This window comes from Schistocerca cancellata, chromosome 1 (assembly GCF_023864275.1).
Source record: "Schistocerca cancellata isolate TAMUIC-IGC-003103 chromosome 1, iqSchCanc2.1, whole genome shotgun sequence".
Taxonomy (NCBI): Eukaryota; Metazoa; Arthropoda; class Insecta; order Orthoptera; family Acrididae; genus Schistocerca; species Schistocerca cancellata.
Window position 1 is genome coordinate 700,891,748 of NC_064626.1, and position 17,808 is coordinate 700,909,555.

Sequence of the window (17,808 nt, forward strand, 5' to 3'; positions counted from 1 at the left end):
GTAGTGAACGAGAGGACTTCCACTTCCATCTGCCGTTTGAGGATTCAAAAGGCTGGGGGGTTATTCTCCGATGCAGAGGCTCGATCAAAGTGCTCGGCAATCGTGTTTGTGACGGTAGATAACACGCCATCGATTGTAATGCCAGGGATACCTGTTGGGGTCTGGTACCCAAAAACACATCTGATCTTCACCCAGACTTGGGAAGGTGACATACGGCACCCAATGGTCGAGACATACCAAACCCAACACTCCTGTTTCCGCCTTTTGATAAGTTGGCAAACAAGGCCATGGAGCCGTTTAGTGGCTATTAGGTGCTCTAGGGAAGGGTGCTGCTTATGTCGCTGTAGAGCTCGCCGATGCTCTTTAATTGCCTCAGCGACTTCCAGCGACCACCAGGGTGCCGACTTTCACCAGGGCAGCCCAAAGAACGAGGAATTGCATTTTGCGCTACAGAAATGATCGTTGTAGTTACCTGCTCAACCATAACATCAATGGCACCATGTGGGGGAAATTCAGCAGTGACAGCAGAGGTGAAGGCTTCCCAGTCTGCCTTGTTGAAAGCCCATTTGCATAGGTGTCAGTGGGCATGATAGGAAGATGGGGAAGTGATCACTACCACACAGGTCGTCATGTGCTCTCCATTGGATAGATGAGATAAGTCCTGGGCTGCAAAGTGATAAATCAATGGCTGAGTAACTACCATGAGCCACACTGAAATGTGTGATGGCTCCAGTATTTAAGAGGCAGAAGTCGAACTGAGACAGTAAAGTTTCAACATCTCTGCCTTGGCCAGTAAGCACGGTGCCACCACACTAGGGGTTATGAGCGTTAAAATCTCCCAAAAGTAGGAAAGGTTTAGGCAGTTGAGCAATCATTGCAGCCAATGCATTCAGGGGTACTGCACCATCTGGAGGAAGATATACATTGCAGACAGTTATTTCCTGCATCACCCATATCCTGACAACCACAACTTCAAGAGGGGTTTGAAGGGGCACAGGCTCACTACATACAGAGTTCAGGACATACATGCAAACTCCACCTGACACACTATTATATTCGCTATGGTTCTTGTAATATCCCCTGTAGCTGCAAAGGGTCCACATTGCTGGGAACTGATCTCCTGGAAGGCAACTCAGAAAGCTGGTTAAAAGCTTAACAACTGCCGTAGTTTAGCCAGGTGGTGGAAAAAACCGCCGCAATTCCACTGGAGGATAATGTGACTGTGAAGCTGGGAAGGCATGGAACATTCAATGAGGCAGTTTACGCATCAGGGTCAACTGCCGCCGCTGACTTATTTCCTGGGCAGTCTATATCCATTGTGTCTGAGGGTCTGGTGAGAGCTAGGTCCTCAGTGGATGCCAGAATCTCCACCCCATCCTCAGATGCAGAGCTTGTAGGTAGTGGTGGTGTGGCTGCCACTACAATTCCCTTGGTCTTGGAGGTCTTCTTTTTGGATTTCTCTCGCTGCTCCTTGGTTTTCTCTGGTTGTGAGGGCTTCACTGATTCAGCTCAGGGTTATCATGAAGCCCTACAACCAGCTGCTTTTGGGCACTTCAGCCACTGGCAAGTGTCATCTTTCCCACTAGCAGAAACCTGGGAAGGGAGTGACCCAAGGGATCCCTTCCTAGCAAGAGAAGCCGAAGAAGACTTCCAACTGAGAAGTGGGAACTGGTTCCCCGATGGTTGTGGGGGCAGTGCTCCCGAGGTAGGTGGTGCGGGAGCAACAGGAAGGGAAGTTCCCCCCCACCATCAAGGGGGCAGGTGGAGTCTTCTGGCTCTGAAAGCTAACTGGAATTCGTGGAACTGATGAGGCTACAACTGTTCTCGTAGCGGCAGCGTACGAGGAGGTCATAGCCACAGGATTCCTCTTAGCCTCAGTGTAGGGCAGTTGGTCCAGGGTCTTATATTCCATGATTTTCCTTTCTTGCTGTAAAATCCTGCAGTCTGAGGAGCAAGGGGAATGATGCTCTCTGCAGTTGACACAGATGGGAGGCAGGGCACATGGAGTATTGGGATGCGATGGATGTTCACAATCTCAACATATGATGCTGGAAGTACAGCGGGACGACATATGGCCAAACATCCAGCACTTAAGCACCACTTCATGGTAGGGATATGTGGCTTGACAGCACAGCGTAGACCATCACCTTGACCTTCTCGGGCAATGTGTCACCCTCAAAGGCCAAGATGAAAGCACCAGTGGCAACCTGATTATTCCTCGGACTCCTATGGACGTGCCAGACGAAATGAACACCTTGGCGCTCTAAGTTGGTGTGCAGCTCGTCGTCAGACTGCAAAAGAAGGTCCCTGTGGAATATAATACCCTGGACCATATTTAAGCTCTTATGCAGCGTGATGGTAACAAAAACATCCCCCAGCATATTGCAAGCGAGTAATGCCCGTGACTGGGCAGAGGATGCCGTTTTTATCAAGACTGACCCTGATCACATTTTGGACAAGCCCTCCAAATCCTCAAACTTGTCTTCTAATGCTCAACAACAAAACTGAGGCTTCATTGAAAGAAAGGAGTCCCCATCAGCTCTTGTACATACAAGGTATTGTGCCGAATAAGGTTCACAGCCATCCTTAGCCTGACATTCCTCCCATGGTGTGGCCAGGTAGGGGAATGATTTAGGGTCGTACTTCCTTGCGTTGTACCGAGACTTGGAACACTTAGAGACTGCTGGTGTGTGATCACCAGCAAGTGATGACATGGTACGCTTCATCGCGCGTCACCTGCCCTGATGCCACCCACTCTGACCAGCGGCCCTCCCCAAGGGCACCACCCAGTCGCAGCAAAGGCCACCAGGCAGGATGGCCATTGCCGGGAGTCCCGATGTCCCAGGGTGACAAGCATCTACTCCTTGGCATAAGTGGGGAGTTAACAGCACAAGCATCAGCAGCGGTCAGGGGGCTAGAACCAACAGGGTACATGGCGGCCCCACCACAACGGACTGTCTACTGTGCTGGATATCAGCGGCAACCAAGCAAACAGGTCCATTATCATCGTCAGTGCAGAAAACGATACTGCACAGTGGATGGAGGAAAACACAGCCAGGAGGGTGACCTAACTCAACAGCTGGAGAATGAGTGCAAGTGCAGATCCACGTCTATGCTCTCTCAAAATGCCTCCTCAAGCAGTATTTCGTTAATTATGGTTAAACTGGAGGCACCCATTTCAAATTCTGTACAGAATTTGTTGCCTCGTTGAGTGTTTGCAATTTCAGCTTATCAGGTGTAAAATGAATACTGTCAATTTTCATGCTCACTATTCTTGTTATAGACTTTGAGAATCACTAACAGATATCAGACTTACCTACGTCAATCACGTAGGAGTTCACCTTGTGTCTTTGAGGGGTACTCAGTAATATGCGTTTGGAATCACTACTCCAACAACGCCGTGGCAGTGCCAGATTGTACAGTCCATAGAATGGACTACCACCAGCAGTTTTAACACTGCGACGCACGATGTCAACCAAAACTTCCTTCTGTAAATAATATCAATGGAAATAAATTCTGTAACTTAATTTTACACACAAATTATCAATGAGATATTTTATTTCTGCTTGATATTAAATTGCTATGTTAAAAACAGGATGGCACGAAGAATAATAACTTACAAGTTTTACTTGCCTTTTTTGTCATTCCTTGCCCTGCTTGCATGTGGGAAAGAGAGAGTATTAAAGATGTAAAGAGCTTTATAACTCACTTTCAGCAATGTGTTACTACATATTATGCTACGAGCTCACATAATAATTGTTTTTGCCTCTCCCAATCATTCATAATTTCTCTTCTCAGTATTCAAAGTATAAAGATGCTACATTACCAGCAAAAAATGCCATAAAGACAAACATTTATCCACATTTTTGTCATTTGTTGCTGTTATATAAAAGAAAAAACAGCAGACTTTACAGTTCCAATTCCAGAAACAAAATTCTAACTCTACTTTTTTTTAAAACAGGAAGTTCTTTCATTTTAGCATCAAAGCAATTTATTAACTGTAGTGGCAGCACCTGATTTTACTATGGAAACTGAGAAGCTGGTGGAATATCACTGTCAACCACTGTGGTGCAAATAGTCAGATGGTGCTGGTCATCAGGAGTATCCTATGACGAGACCACACCACAATCCAGCATATAAGCAGGCCCAGGGCCGCTGTGATTTAGGTTGCGATCAGTAGACTGCACAACAAGTGTGCTACTGGTTAGGCTTTAGTGTATCATGGATCCTATTTTTCTTAGGCAGAACTCTGACGTGGCAAGGACATTACTTTGCATTGGAAAATGGACTTAAGTTAGCTTGTTCTGTTTCCAAGGACCTTCTTATATTTATCTCTTGAAGACAAACCAGGGTGAGATCTCACTTGCTCGTGTGCAACTCACAATTTACTAAAGTATCAATGATTCATGGCCTATGACAGACGCAAACAGAACTTTGAACATTTTTGTAATTAGACAAGCGTGTGGCTTCCCCCGCTCCCCAAACCTTGAACGAACTACAACTAACACAAACCATGTGGGGTTGTCACACGTTAATGGCAGTAATATTACAGGCAGTGTAAGTATTAGCGAGTGTAACAGATACGTCTTCCATGCACCCCAGTTTTGCAGGCTCCCCCCAACGATTGCAGTTATATTTTTCAGCTTGTCAAATTTCTGATACGGAAAGACAAAAGCTCATGTTCTTGTTGGGAAATCCCAAACTGTAACAACATCTAGTACAAAAATGAAACTTGCGAACTTGGCTTGCCTAGAATATTTTATTTATTGCAAAACCATTTTTAGATGAAGAAACATATTATGCACCTAGATTAGTAATTTAGTTGCTCAAAATGGGCCCCAATCTATATTCTGGAACTGTCACAGACCTACATGGATTAAGTGGATATTGCGATTTCAAATTTTTATGTGGACAGAATTATGAGGACTCTAATAAGGGATATTGAAGTGTATCTCACCCCCAACTTGGACGTGAGGAACCATGTAATGCAGGATTTGTATCCTTCACTGAGGGGAAATAATGCAAATAGCTCAAGCCTATAAAACTGCCCATGCAACGCAGTGTTTGTTTATGATGAAAGATGATGTCATGGAGGTCAGCTCTATGGCACTTGTCCCAAGGCACATTACACTGCCTCCAGTGCAGTCCTCACCTGCTCCATGGTCCAGACAACCTCATAAACAACTACACCAGTTGTGATGATTCAAGTCAGCAGATCACCACCAAATCTTTCTGCCTATGGGCTTTATCATGTGCCCTTGCTAACAAAGTTTCCAGTTTTGCTAACCACCAAGTCACCCATCCAGTACATTTTATAGTGGTAGCTGATCCCACAGTGAACACCATTTTTGGGAGAGACTTATTTCACACTTTTCGACTCATGATACACAAAACAGCAAACAACTAAAAAGTGTTCTTTCAGGCAACCATCCGTGAATAGATATGGAGTTTAACTTCTCAGCCAATGGACTCGAACAAATAAAAATTATGCTGTGGCTGCCACCAGCAAGGAAACAATATTTGACACCACACCTGTGTTTTCTAGCAACTTACATGGCCACCATGATCGAAGGTCGCAGCCTGGCATAGTGAATTCAGTGGGCACCTATGTTATGTCCACAGCCAGCACACTGCACTGCTTTCCAGGTGGGCACCCCACTGTGGGACCATAAGCACAGACACTGTCGAACTTGGGTCTGTGGAGTGATCTCAGCCTGTCTCAAGTTAGTGACATAGCCCATAGCCTCTGCCCATGGACTTCAGAGATGCTACCGAAATCACCTTCACCTCTGTCATCCCGGTTAGCAGCAGCTTGTTTCGCTGCCCCCAGTAGACCCTCCAGTTCTGTGGTGATTAGTACAACTACCACTGAGCCTTGTTCTGCCCCATCCTTTCACAGCAACGCATATACAGCAATCCAATGTCTTTTCTGGTTATGGCTCCTCTAGACCAAGGATGACCTACTTTCATCTCCACCTGCAGTCAACCGCTGGCAGGGTGGGGTGAGATGCAGGAGGTGGATGGGAATTGTCATGCCACCTGACATTAAAACGGAAAACAAGTAGCTGGTGCAATAATACTGCTAACCACCGTGGTGTCACTACTCAGATGGTGCTGGTCATCATGAGCACCCTCTGATGCCAACCATGCCATAATGAAGCATATAAGCCAGCCAAGATCTGATCTGAGTCAGCCATGATGCAATCTGTGGACTGCATGACAAATGTGCTATTGGTTAGGCTTTCGTGCTACTACAGCAGATTGTGTTTGTATTAGGAGGTACTCTGATGTGGTATGGATTGACTTCCTGTAAATAAACTGGGATAAGTCCTCAGTGGCTTTTATGAAACTCATCCACATTTAATTCTTCTATAGAAATAGTAATAATTCCAAATGTTGTAAATGAAATGGTTGATGATCCCCACCTGCATTTTAAATATCATGAACATCACTTCACAAAGTCTAGTATAAACTGCAAGTAGAATTTATTCCTGTAAATCAGCACTACTGGATGATCAAAACTGCAGAGATAGAAAATTGTTGACACTAACACTCATATTCCACCAGTGGCACTGTTGTGACTCGCCGATCATTCAAAGCGCCGCCGCGCAATTACGCGCGTCCTCTACGTGCGGCGCTGTCTGCCAGCCATGCAGCAGCTGCGCCACCTAAGCAGCCAGCCGAGCAGCGGCCGCTAGAATGGGACTCAGTGCTCATTCGAATGCTAACGTGTACACATGTCTTGCTTGTCAACTTACCCTGTGACTTATATGTGTAGTGTCGTTCTGAAATATATGTGTTAAACTTGACGTTATAACAATTGGCGACAAGGTAGTGGATTTTTCCTTTTCACCGTTGACCCACAGCTTTCCATGGCTACTGTCGAGCAACTGTTGCAAAATCTCCTTGAACAGCAAATGCTTCTAACAGCGGCGATTCGCGATTTCGTCGCGACGTCAAATGCGGGCCGTTTCTCATCGTTGGCTATACCTCCTTTTCCTCCTTACGACGAGACGGTGGAAGACTGGTCTGATTATGAAAAACGTCTTCGACAGCACTTCTTGGCATTTCATGTCACGGACGAACAACCATGTAAGTCTCTGTTCCTTTCCTGGATTTCACCTCAAATGTATCGGTTGTTGTCGCAATTGGCTCCTTTGAAGGATCCTGCATCTTTGTCCTTTGCTGAAATGTGCTCACTTCTGTCTGTCTATTTTCAAAAGCAAACCCATGTGGTAGCCTCTCGTGTTGCCTTTTATCGTTGTCAAAAACAGCCACATCAATCCTATCGCGCTTGGGCTGTTGAACTTCACGGCCTCAGTCGAAAGTGTCACTTTGTTACTGACGTTCACAAAGAGTCCTATGCTGATTCCATTGTACGGGATGCTATTATCCGGTCGGCGCCCGACAAAGAAGTTCGGCAACGTGCCCTTCAGTTGGCAAATCCGACTCTAGATGAAGTTCTCTCCATTGCGCAGTCTTTTGAAATTTCTCGTGCCGCTGGGGCGCAAATAGAGGCGTGGGGTGATGCCGGGGAAATACAGCCTCTGTGCGCTGTTGACGACGCGTGCGGCGTGTCCCCGCCGGCCGACATGGCCGCAGTGCGCTCCCATGCGAATCCTCGGCCTAAACGTAAACAACCCGCTAAGAAACTGCAGCAAAACCCCCGGCAACTTCCTTCATGTCCGCGGTGTTTTATGAAACATTCACGCGAGGATTGTCCCCAACGTTGGGCTGTGTGTCACAATTGCAAAAAGAAAGGTCATGTGTCTTCCGTTTGCAAATCCAACCGCATACATGATGTTCATGAACATGACGATGATTCTGATTCTGTGCTGTCTGTCAATTGCACTTCTTCCCTTTCAGGGAAGTTATTCCTCACTGTCCAAATCCTTGGTTGAGATGTTCGCATGCAGGTGGATACCGGTTCTGCTGCCACTATAATTAATTCTCAGACGTATCTTCAGTTGGGTTCTCCACTCCTGTCACCTGTCACCTGTCACTTGACAATTACGGACGTACAATAAACAGAAGATATCTCTATTGGGACAGTTTAATCCTGAGGTATCTTACAAATCCGTCATTCGCACTGTTCCCATATTTGTGGTCGACCAGAGTAACGCAGAGAATCGTTTTGGTTTCGATGCCTTTTGTGTTTTTGGGTTCTCCATAGATGACCCTGTCAATATCGTCTCTGATGCTATTCCTTATGCCCAATTGGATTCCTTATCGACGACATTTTCGTCCCTTTTTTTCTCCTGGGTTAGGCCGTGCAAATGACTTTGAAGCTCATATCACGCTCAAACCCACTGTTCGGCCTAAGTTTTTTCGGGCTCGGCCCATTCCTGTGGCCCTTCATGATCGGGTAAAACGGGAGCTGGATCGTCTTACTACTTCAGGGGTTTTGCTTCCTGTCACTTCCAGTGAGTGGTCCTCTCCTGTCGTCGTCATTGCTAAGCCAAATGGTGATATTCGTCTCTGTGGCGATTTCAAAGCCACTGTAAATGCTCAATGCCTCATCGACACTTACCCTATGCCCCGTCCTGAAGAACTGTTCACTAAACTTGCTGGAGGCCAGTATTTTTCTAAAATTGACCTGTCAGAAGTTTATCATCAACTTCCTCTAGACGCTGCTTCCCAGCAGTTTCTGGTCCTTAACATGCCTTTCGGCCTCTATCAATACCAATGATTGCCATTTGGGGTTGCTAGCGCCCCTGCTCTCTTTCAGCGATTCTTGGAACAATTATTGCTCCCTGTCCCTGGGTGTATCAATTACATGGACAACATTGTTGTCACTGGCTCCACCACTGAAGAACATCTTCAAAATCTCTGCACACTTTTTCATGTCTTACAGACTGCCGGACTTAAGTGTAATCTTCAGAAACCACAATTTTTTCAGGCATCTATCACGTACTTGGGGTTTCAACTCTCTCGGGAGGGTATTCGTCCGCTTCAGCAAACTGTCGCTGCAATCGATGCCCTTCCTCGCCCTACATCTGTTAAGGAACTGCAGGCCTTCTTGGGGAAAATAGCATACTATCACAAGTTTTTACCGTCTGCGGCTTCGGTGGCTCAGCCGTTGTATCGCCTGTTGCATAAAAACGTGCCTTTTCACTGGTCTGTGTCATGCGATGCGGCTTTCCAGAAACTGAAGACTATGCTGAAACAGGCCCCGTGCCTGGCTACTCATCGATCTGGCCAACATCTTGTTCTTGCCACAGACGCCTCTCAATACGGGGTCGGTGCAGTCCTTGCGCACTGTTTTTCTGACAGTTCGGAACAACCCATTGCTTATGCCTCCAAAATGCTCACAGATGCCCAAAAAAAGTATTCTCAAATTGAAAAAGAAGCTTCGGCCATTATTTATGCTCTTCATAAGTTTGGTGTTTTCTCTATGGCTCAAAATTTCATCTTGTTACGGATCACAAACCACTTGTTTCCTTGTTTCATCCATCAACGTCACTTCCCGACAAGGCTGCACACCGCCTCCAGCATTGTGCTCTTTACTTGTCTCGTTTCAATTATGAGATTCATTTCCGGCCAACGGCTCAACATGCAAATGCTGATGCTCTGTCTCGCCTTCCCATTGGTCCTGATCTGGCATTCAATAGGGATGAACTTTTGTGTTTCCACCTGGATGTTGCCAAGCAGCGGGTTGTGGACGGGTTCCCCATCACTGGGGACAGGCTGGCGGCTGCTACTGGTTCTGATCCTACCCTCTCCCGGGTTTTATGCTGTATTCAGAAGGGTTGGCCAGATCGCCCGTCCGCTAAGACTTCTGATCCGTTGTGAAATTACTACGCTTTGCGCTACCACCTCACGGCTAGGGATGGTGTTATCCTCCTTTCCACTGACAATGCTTCGCCGCGTGTTGTGGTACCTGCGTCTTTGCGTGCTTTGGTCTTGCGCCTCCTTCACCAAGGGCACTGGGGTGTGTCTCGCACAAAATCTCTGGCGCGCCGTCATGTGTACTGGCCTGGCATCGACTCTGAAATTGCACACATGGTCGCTGCCTGCAGCCCTTGTTCGTCACAGGCCGCTGCCCCGAAGTCATCTTTGTCACCGTGGCCTTCGCCTGAGACGCCCTGGGAGCACATTCATGCTGACTTTGCGGGACCCTTTTTAGGTACTTACTGGCTCCTTGTAATTGACGCCTACTCTAACTTTCCTTTCATTGTCCGTTGCACGTCGCCTACCACCGCAGCAACCACCAGTGCTCTTGCCCGCATTTTTTCTTTGGAAGGGCTCCCCTCTACTCTTGTTACTGATAATGGTCTGCAATTTGCCTCTTCCGAATTCGCGGATTTTTGTGCTCGTCACGGCGTTATGCATGTCACGGCCCCGCCATTCCATCCACAATCAAACGGTGAGGCTGAACAACTGGTTCGCACATTTAAGGCTCAGATGCAGAAACTTCTGACTTCTTCTGCTGCTGATGATGCGCTTCTCCAGTTTCTGGCGTCTTACCGTTTCACCCCCATGGGCGACCACAGCCCGGCTGAGCTCTTAAATGGCCGACAGCCCCGCATGCTACTTCATCTTCTGCGGCCTTCCACCTCATGGCCACGGGTGCATTCACTTGGTCGGTTCACCTCCGACGACCTCGTCTGGGCCGACGCCTGTATGAAATACAGACGGACACAGGTGTTGCAGTGCGTCATTCGGACCAGCTTCGGCCTCGTGTGCCGGCAACGTCTGTTCCAAATGCCGCTACACCACCTTCGGCTCTACCTGACACTCGGGATCTTGGCATCTCTCAATACTCACAACGCAGCCCTCTCACCGTCGTCGCGATGCCAGCACAAGAACGGACGCCACCAGGAGACGTGCCCATGCAGGAACCGGATGACCATCCTCTGTCAGAACCAATCTACTCGCCTCCTCCTCCAACGGACGCCGACACATCGCCCATGTCTCCTGTTATATCAACTGGACTTGCCGCAACGGGCAGATTGGTGCATGGGGCCCCAGCAGATTCGACCCCTACGTCTCCTGTCATCTCGACCCGTTATCATCGGGGACACTTCCGTCCGTATGGGAAGCCTCCTCCTCGAGACTTTACGGCGAGCCAAACAACGCCTATGGACGTTAGCCATCTCCAGGACACCTCCATCACGACCAGTGCAACAATTTCAAAGATCATTCAAAGCGCCGCTGCACAATTACACGCGTCCTCTACGTGCGGCGCTGTCTGCCAGCCATGCAGCAGCTGCGCCACCTAAGCGGCCAGCCGAGCAGCTGCCGCTAGACTGTGACTCAGTGCTCATTCGAATGCTAACGTGTACACATGTCTTGCTTGTCAACTTACTCTGTGACTTATATGTGTTGTGTCGTTCTGAAATATATGTGTTAAACTTGACGTTATAACAGGCACAATCAAAGGTAAAGTAAAACTTAGTTACACTTTCTAATTCAGTTATTGTAAATTTGATATAAATAATGTAGAGCAAGGGGGTGCCGAGGTCGGTTGAAATTCGTCCGCTGTGCGCCATAAACTGGGCACTATTACATCTGCTATGCAGATGTTAAGTTAACGAACTCAGTAACACTGCACAGTTCTGTTCTTTGTTTTCTTTTTTTAATAATAATTATTGTTATTTTTTCACCAAGAAAAGCTTAGAAGAAAAAGAACATTGACTTGTTAACTACCTAAATTTAGTTTTTTCCTAGTTAACTGACTTTTATAAGAACAGTCATGGGACATGCAATTTGAGGAAAAGGTTACAGAAGGCGAGAATCACTTTATCTACAAAAGATTATCAGCGAAAAATAACCCCTTCACCTGCTATGCAGTCATATGCTATGATGTTTGTTTAATATTAATCCAGACTGACAACATATTTATGCAACAGCCTTTCATACATGAATGAACAGATCTTGCCAGTCTCATATTAAGTATGAACATTTATTTACTTTATAGTGAGAATTCTGCCTATGGATGTTCTCTTTTATTTTCTGGGCAACAACATATAACAAATTCAATATATGACTGGTCTGTATTCATTACATTAATATCTACATACAAAATACACCTTAATAGGTACGACTGTACCTTGTACCACAATAAAAGTGTATTTAACAAAACTTTTTAAGTAACTTAGAAGACAATAACATCACATAACACTTAATCCACATTCAGTTTGTGTACTTTGTTCACGAATAAGATTTGATTATTAAATGTACATATACTTGTGTGTACACCATATAAGGGTGCAAGATTTCCCCTTCACTCATCATACCACACCCCACCGTATCCCACCCCACCCCCAATAAAAAATTAACTACTGGAGAATCTTAACACTACTACTAATCCTGTTCGAATAAGTTGATGCTCCTCACTAACCACCCTTGTGGTGGTAGCTAGGAAAGGTGATGCAGGGTTGAGATGTATACAACACAATTTAATCAACGTCTTTATTAACCAGATGAAAAGTGACAATTTAAAATGCAAAGTTAACATTTACAATATAATACACAAATTATAGTGATCTCAAAGCATAGCCATTAAAAGAAAACAGAAAACAGCGTTACTTCGACAGAAATCTATCAAATTTAATTCTCACACTAGCCAGTTGGCAATGCCACAAATTAAATGCACTAAAAATCTCAGACCAATAGCAGTATTTACAGAACACTCATTACGATTGGGACCACCACAAAATAAGCGGTAGCCGAAACACGGGCACTAAGGAAGGCTACAAATTATCTCACACGCTTGGCAAAAACAAGGCACGCAACATAGACCAGATTACTGAATTTACCCGAATCTAAGCCACACTTGAACGTAAGCTGCACCCAAAAAATGAGACTCGAAATTCAAGAAAAAAAAGTATCCAAATCTAAGCCACGCCCGAAAAACCAGACTCGAAAGTCAAGTTGTAGGCCACACTTCAAAACAAATGAAGTTGGTTCATTCTAACATGCGGCCATTTTTTAATCGGTTGAACCACGCCTTAATTTGTGTTACACCCATCGCATTTTCTCCAAACACCTGCTGAATCTTACAAATTGTTTCGCTTTGAGAATCACCACGTTTCTGACAAAATTTGATGCAGTATCTTTGCTCAACACATTCAGTCATCTTGAGAGAATCAGTAATCTGATGAACGCGTTGTGTAGAACCTCACTCAGCGACCAATAGGCAGTGACTGACACACTGGAAGGCGGGGGACAAAATTCATACATGCGCATAACACTCTCTTCCTTTACTGTGCACAGTGGCGCCGCGCTATCGTCTCTATTTTGCATGGGGAAATCAAAGGTCGGATACTTTATAGACAGACTTCATAAAACATGTTATTTGGTCTTAAGTGAGCTGAAGTGGCAGTGCCACGCCTCTTCACACAGCATTCTTCTATCACACGTCACTGTATTTCACTCTGTGGAATTCAAACGTATATATTTTGTAATGGATGCTATCAAATTATATTCACGACAGTGGAAATTAAAATGTCCTGTGGTGCCTCTCCTGCTCCCAGTCATCCAGTTTGGCATCCTGCCCCTCTTTAAAAAAAACTTGCAATTAATGCTGAGTGGATTTATTTGGTAACTGGGAGAACAAGAACTTTTCAGAAAATTTGCTCTCTTTATTGCCTATTCCTTTATAACTTAGTGTTTTGTGTGACATAAAATTAAATATGGGATACATAAAAACATTTTTTTTCTCTCTAATCTTGCTACAGCTTTACATGGCGTGCTTTCCTTTCTATGAAAGGATGTATCACCTCATCAAAGTTCGTCAAACAGTTTGCTACATGAAAAATTGAAATGTCACTGTCTAATACTGAAAAAGTTGTTAATACAAATAGTACCCAAGACTGGGGTGATTTCTCGATCTGATTATGTCTATTTTGTCACTGCCTGCAAGACGAAATGAAATAGGCCTGTCTGATATTGTAGCAATTGCAACACAAACCAAATAAACGAGACTGTTTTGGCACAAATGGTCATTTTTATAGCACGACAGAACACAATTCATGAAGCACCAATATCAAATGCCTATTAGGCCTACAAAAAGCAAAAAGCTTTTTGTTAGGAAATAAGTTTCACACTTCATTCATACGTTCCAGCTTCTCATGCATGAGATCAAAAAGAAGTAGTACAAAATTTTTGTATAAATTTGGAATCGTCATATTCTTCCATAATTTGTGTGATGTCCCCATTTCTTCTCCTTCCTCGTTCTAACAATCTTGTCATCACTAATTCTGTACTATTCTTGTCAGTGTCAATACTCATTCTCTGGTTAACTTTACTAACCTTGCCACAATCACCTGTTTAGTTATCCTGCATTTATTCTCTGGTTAGGTGTTATTACGTGTTCGTACAACGTGTTTTCCACACTACTCCCAGAATTGAACTTAAGCGGCTGCTATCCAGGGACTGTACAACTGGCCCTTACTAGTGTAGTGACTGGGCCAAAACTTTTCTGGCAAAATTTCATTTTTTTGGATACACCGAGAAGTTAATCTTTCTAATCTGTTATTCCTGTTTGTCATTTATTTCCATGCTGGTAGTCTGAATCTATGGATTTCGCTAGTAATTATGACAAAGTTGATCATTCACAAACCCTGTCAACCACATAACAAACAGCAACTGGCATTCACCTGTTCGGCTTTGTTCCACTCAGCTCGTATAGCCCCATCCGCTTGGTCTGCAGGGAAGTTTATTTCTAGATGCAACCGGGATTCCTCTGGCAGAGACATCACATACATTATGCACTCATTCAAAAATCAACTTATGATTCATTCATTCAGAAATCAACTTAGAATGTCTCCAAAAATATTAAAAAATCAACAGGGATGCATTTCAAAATCATATGAATAATCGATAGACCAACATGCGCTGGATGCTAGGTGCTTTGCGAGACAAGGTTTTTCCCCCTCGCGAACATGAAATTGGCGGCGCCCACCCTTGCAACTGCCGCCCAGGGTAGACCCCCCCCCCCCCCCCCCCCCCTGTGTTGGGCATAGCCAGAACCGGTGAATGCAGGGGCCAGAGACCTTTCATAATTACTCTGTCTCCAAAGATTTCACTGAAGGGGCTGACGTGTCTTATGATCAGTAGCATTGCCTTGTTGGAAAAATGAATTATTGATCTCATTTTCATTCAGAGCGGCAATAAATGGATAAATTATCTGGGAACAATAGATACCAAAAGTGATGGTAGTATCAAAAAAGATCGGCCTTATAATTCACACTCACATTATGGCAACCCACAGTACAGTTTTCTCTGTGTGCAATGCTGCTTCTCTAAAGGTATGTGGATTTTCTGATGACCAAATTCGTGAATTTTGGGAATTAATGTAGCCAGAAAGGTGAAACAAAGCATAATCCGTGAAAAAGGTTCAATCTAAAACACCAACATCATATCAGTTAACAAATTGCTAAAATCATTTACAATACACAATTCGTTTCACATGGTTCATAAAATGTATTTGTTGCAAAGCAGTAATTTTATAGGGATACATCCTCAGTTCTTTGGTTATGGTCTTATGTGCCATTGTACAAGAGACTTTAGCCTCTTGCAATAATCTAACTGATTTTGTTGGATTCCGCAATATGATGTCCAAAATGTCGTTCAGTTTCCGTTCTGTTAAAGTTGTGCACCTAACAGTTCATGGTGCATCATGAACTGAACCTGTTGTCTGGAATTTGCGAATTAAATAACAGTGCCATGATGCGGATACCTCAAATCAGGAAAACAATCTAAATTGCCACCTCACATGCTCTGTAAAGTTTCCTCCCACATGGAAAACCTCTTCCATAAAGACCATTCTCTCAGCAATAGTAAGCATTCTCACTACACTCAGTTTACACAAGAAGTAGACAATAACACAACAGCTGCAATACATACACAACACCACTAGCCCTACCCCCAACCCCAACCACCCCCCCATCCCCCCACCCACCCACTTTCAATGCAGGTCCACGGAACACATTCAGGTGAGACTTGAACCCTACATGCCCCGCAAGGTGAGACACCTGAGGCTCACCGCTGTGGAGAGACTTTGTGGACACATGGTTCACTTCGGTCTAAAAATTACACTAACTGTTACTAGACACAAAAGCATAACACATTGGACAACCAGGTTACGTATTAGCAGTCAATGGTCATGACAGAGGTGCCGCTTCCCTGGTTTCATAATTATTTGTCCTATACAGCATTTTCCGTTACTCTACACCAGGCTTGTCCAAACTGTGCCCCTGGGGCGCTAGCACCCGCGATCGTCCGCGGCCAGCGCCCCGGGCGAATTCGTATGTTGTAGTGGCCGAGCCGTGTCGCTTAGCTGGCCGTGCGGACCGCCCACCGAGCCTCGCCATGCCGCTGTTTGCGCGCTTCGTACGTAATTGTCTTCTTTAACAATGTTGACTGTAAGAATTACAGAGCTTTATAGCCATAATTCTATTTTTTAATAAGTATTCAAACTTGATCAGTTAAAATTATTACTTACAAAACAGCAAACTAAGGATCCGATTTCTAAACTCTTTCAAAGGGATACAAAAAGATATAGCCCGAAGTATTACAAAAAATATTTACTTGTAACTGCTAACAGTAAGAATGAGACAGTATATCCCTTACATAAAATTATTTCTAAAATGGAATATTTATGACTAGTTCATTTAAGAAACTGATATTTTTTTCAGAAGACGCCTATCGTACATAATGACGAGTGCGCATGTGCAGTACTAATAGAATGAACTTGTGGGTCAGGAAACAACTAAGATGTTCTTTGATTCTTGTTTTGGATATTGTTTTCTAAAGCTTTGCGCAGTAATTCTGCCACACGAACACTAGTTGTTACTTAAACAGTAAATGGTTTGCTTGTTTTACCGCTCATCGACATCTTTTACAGAGTTGCACTTCCTCTGTTACTTTGTTTATGTTGAACCTGACTGCGGGACAGTCCAGCGCAGCTCAGCGCAGTGTTGTGCGGTCTCACTCGCTCCACAGCTCCTATGCCGACACTAGGGACACACGGTCGCGGACGGGGCGCTGAACTACACTGCCTTGGATGAGCCTGTTCTACACAATGGAAAAAACTTGGAACAGAAACTTCCTGGCACACTGAAATTATATGCCAGACTGGGACTCTAACCTGGGACTTTGCCTTTTGAAGGCAAGTGCTGAGCAATCTAAGCACAATTCACAATATGCTAGTCTCACAAAGCATGCAGGAGAACTTCGGTGAAGTTGGGAAGGTAGAATATGAGATACTGGTGGAAGTAAAGCTGTGGGGGTGTAGAATTCCTCATGAAAGCACAAGTAAACATATTAAAATAATAGTGCATTAAGAAAAAACTTGTATCAAATTAATGATAATTGAATTACAAAGTTTGGATAAATGTGACATTACCTGTGATTGCACCAGCAGTACAAATATGAATGTTAGTGTCAATAATTTAGTGACACTATAGTACTTCTTCATCTCAAAAATTTGCAATGTGTAAAATACAACTAATGTTAAATCTATTTTCAGTGTGTACAAACAACACCTAATTAATAACTGCTGCTTCAATTCTTAGCCAGCAACTGGACAAATGCCAAGCTCTTGCAGAACACAGAGTCCAGCAGTAAAAACACTGTCTGCACAATTCTTTTTCTTATGTACAGATTTGGTGTCAGACATTTGGTACATCCTACTTAAAAATTACAGCTCTGTATGAGCTTCAATACAATAGGCTTTGTCACCACATATTTGACTATGTACCAAAATGTAACAATAATTTTAAAATAAAGAATTATGGAACTGTGTGTGTGTGTGTGTGTGTGTGTGTGTGTGTGTGTGTGGCCCCGCGCACATGCGCCCAC

The 17,808-nt window shown here is 44.5% G+C and overlaps 1 protein-coding gene across 1 annotated transcript in view; it reads right to left on the reverse strand.

Moving 5' to 3' along the window:
- Positions 1–17,808, reverse strand: part of LOC126184573 (acylamino-acid-releasing enzyme-like) — a 134,521-nt gene that overhangs the window by 61,355 nt on the left and 55,358 nt on the right. Inside the window, exon 7 of the mRNA XM_049927007.1 lies at positions 3,317–3,488. Coding sequence (XP_049782964.1) covers positions 3,317–3,488 — 172 coding nt within the window. The remainder of the gene's footprint in view (positions 1–3,316; positions 3,489–17,808) is intronic.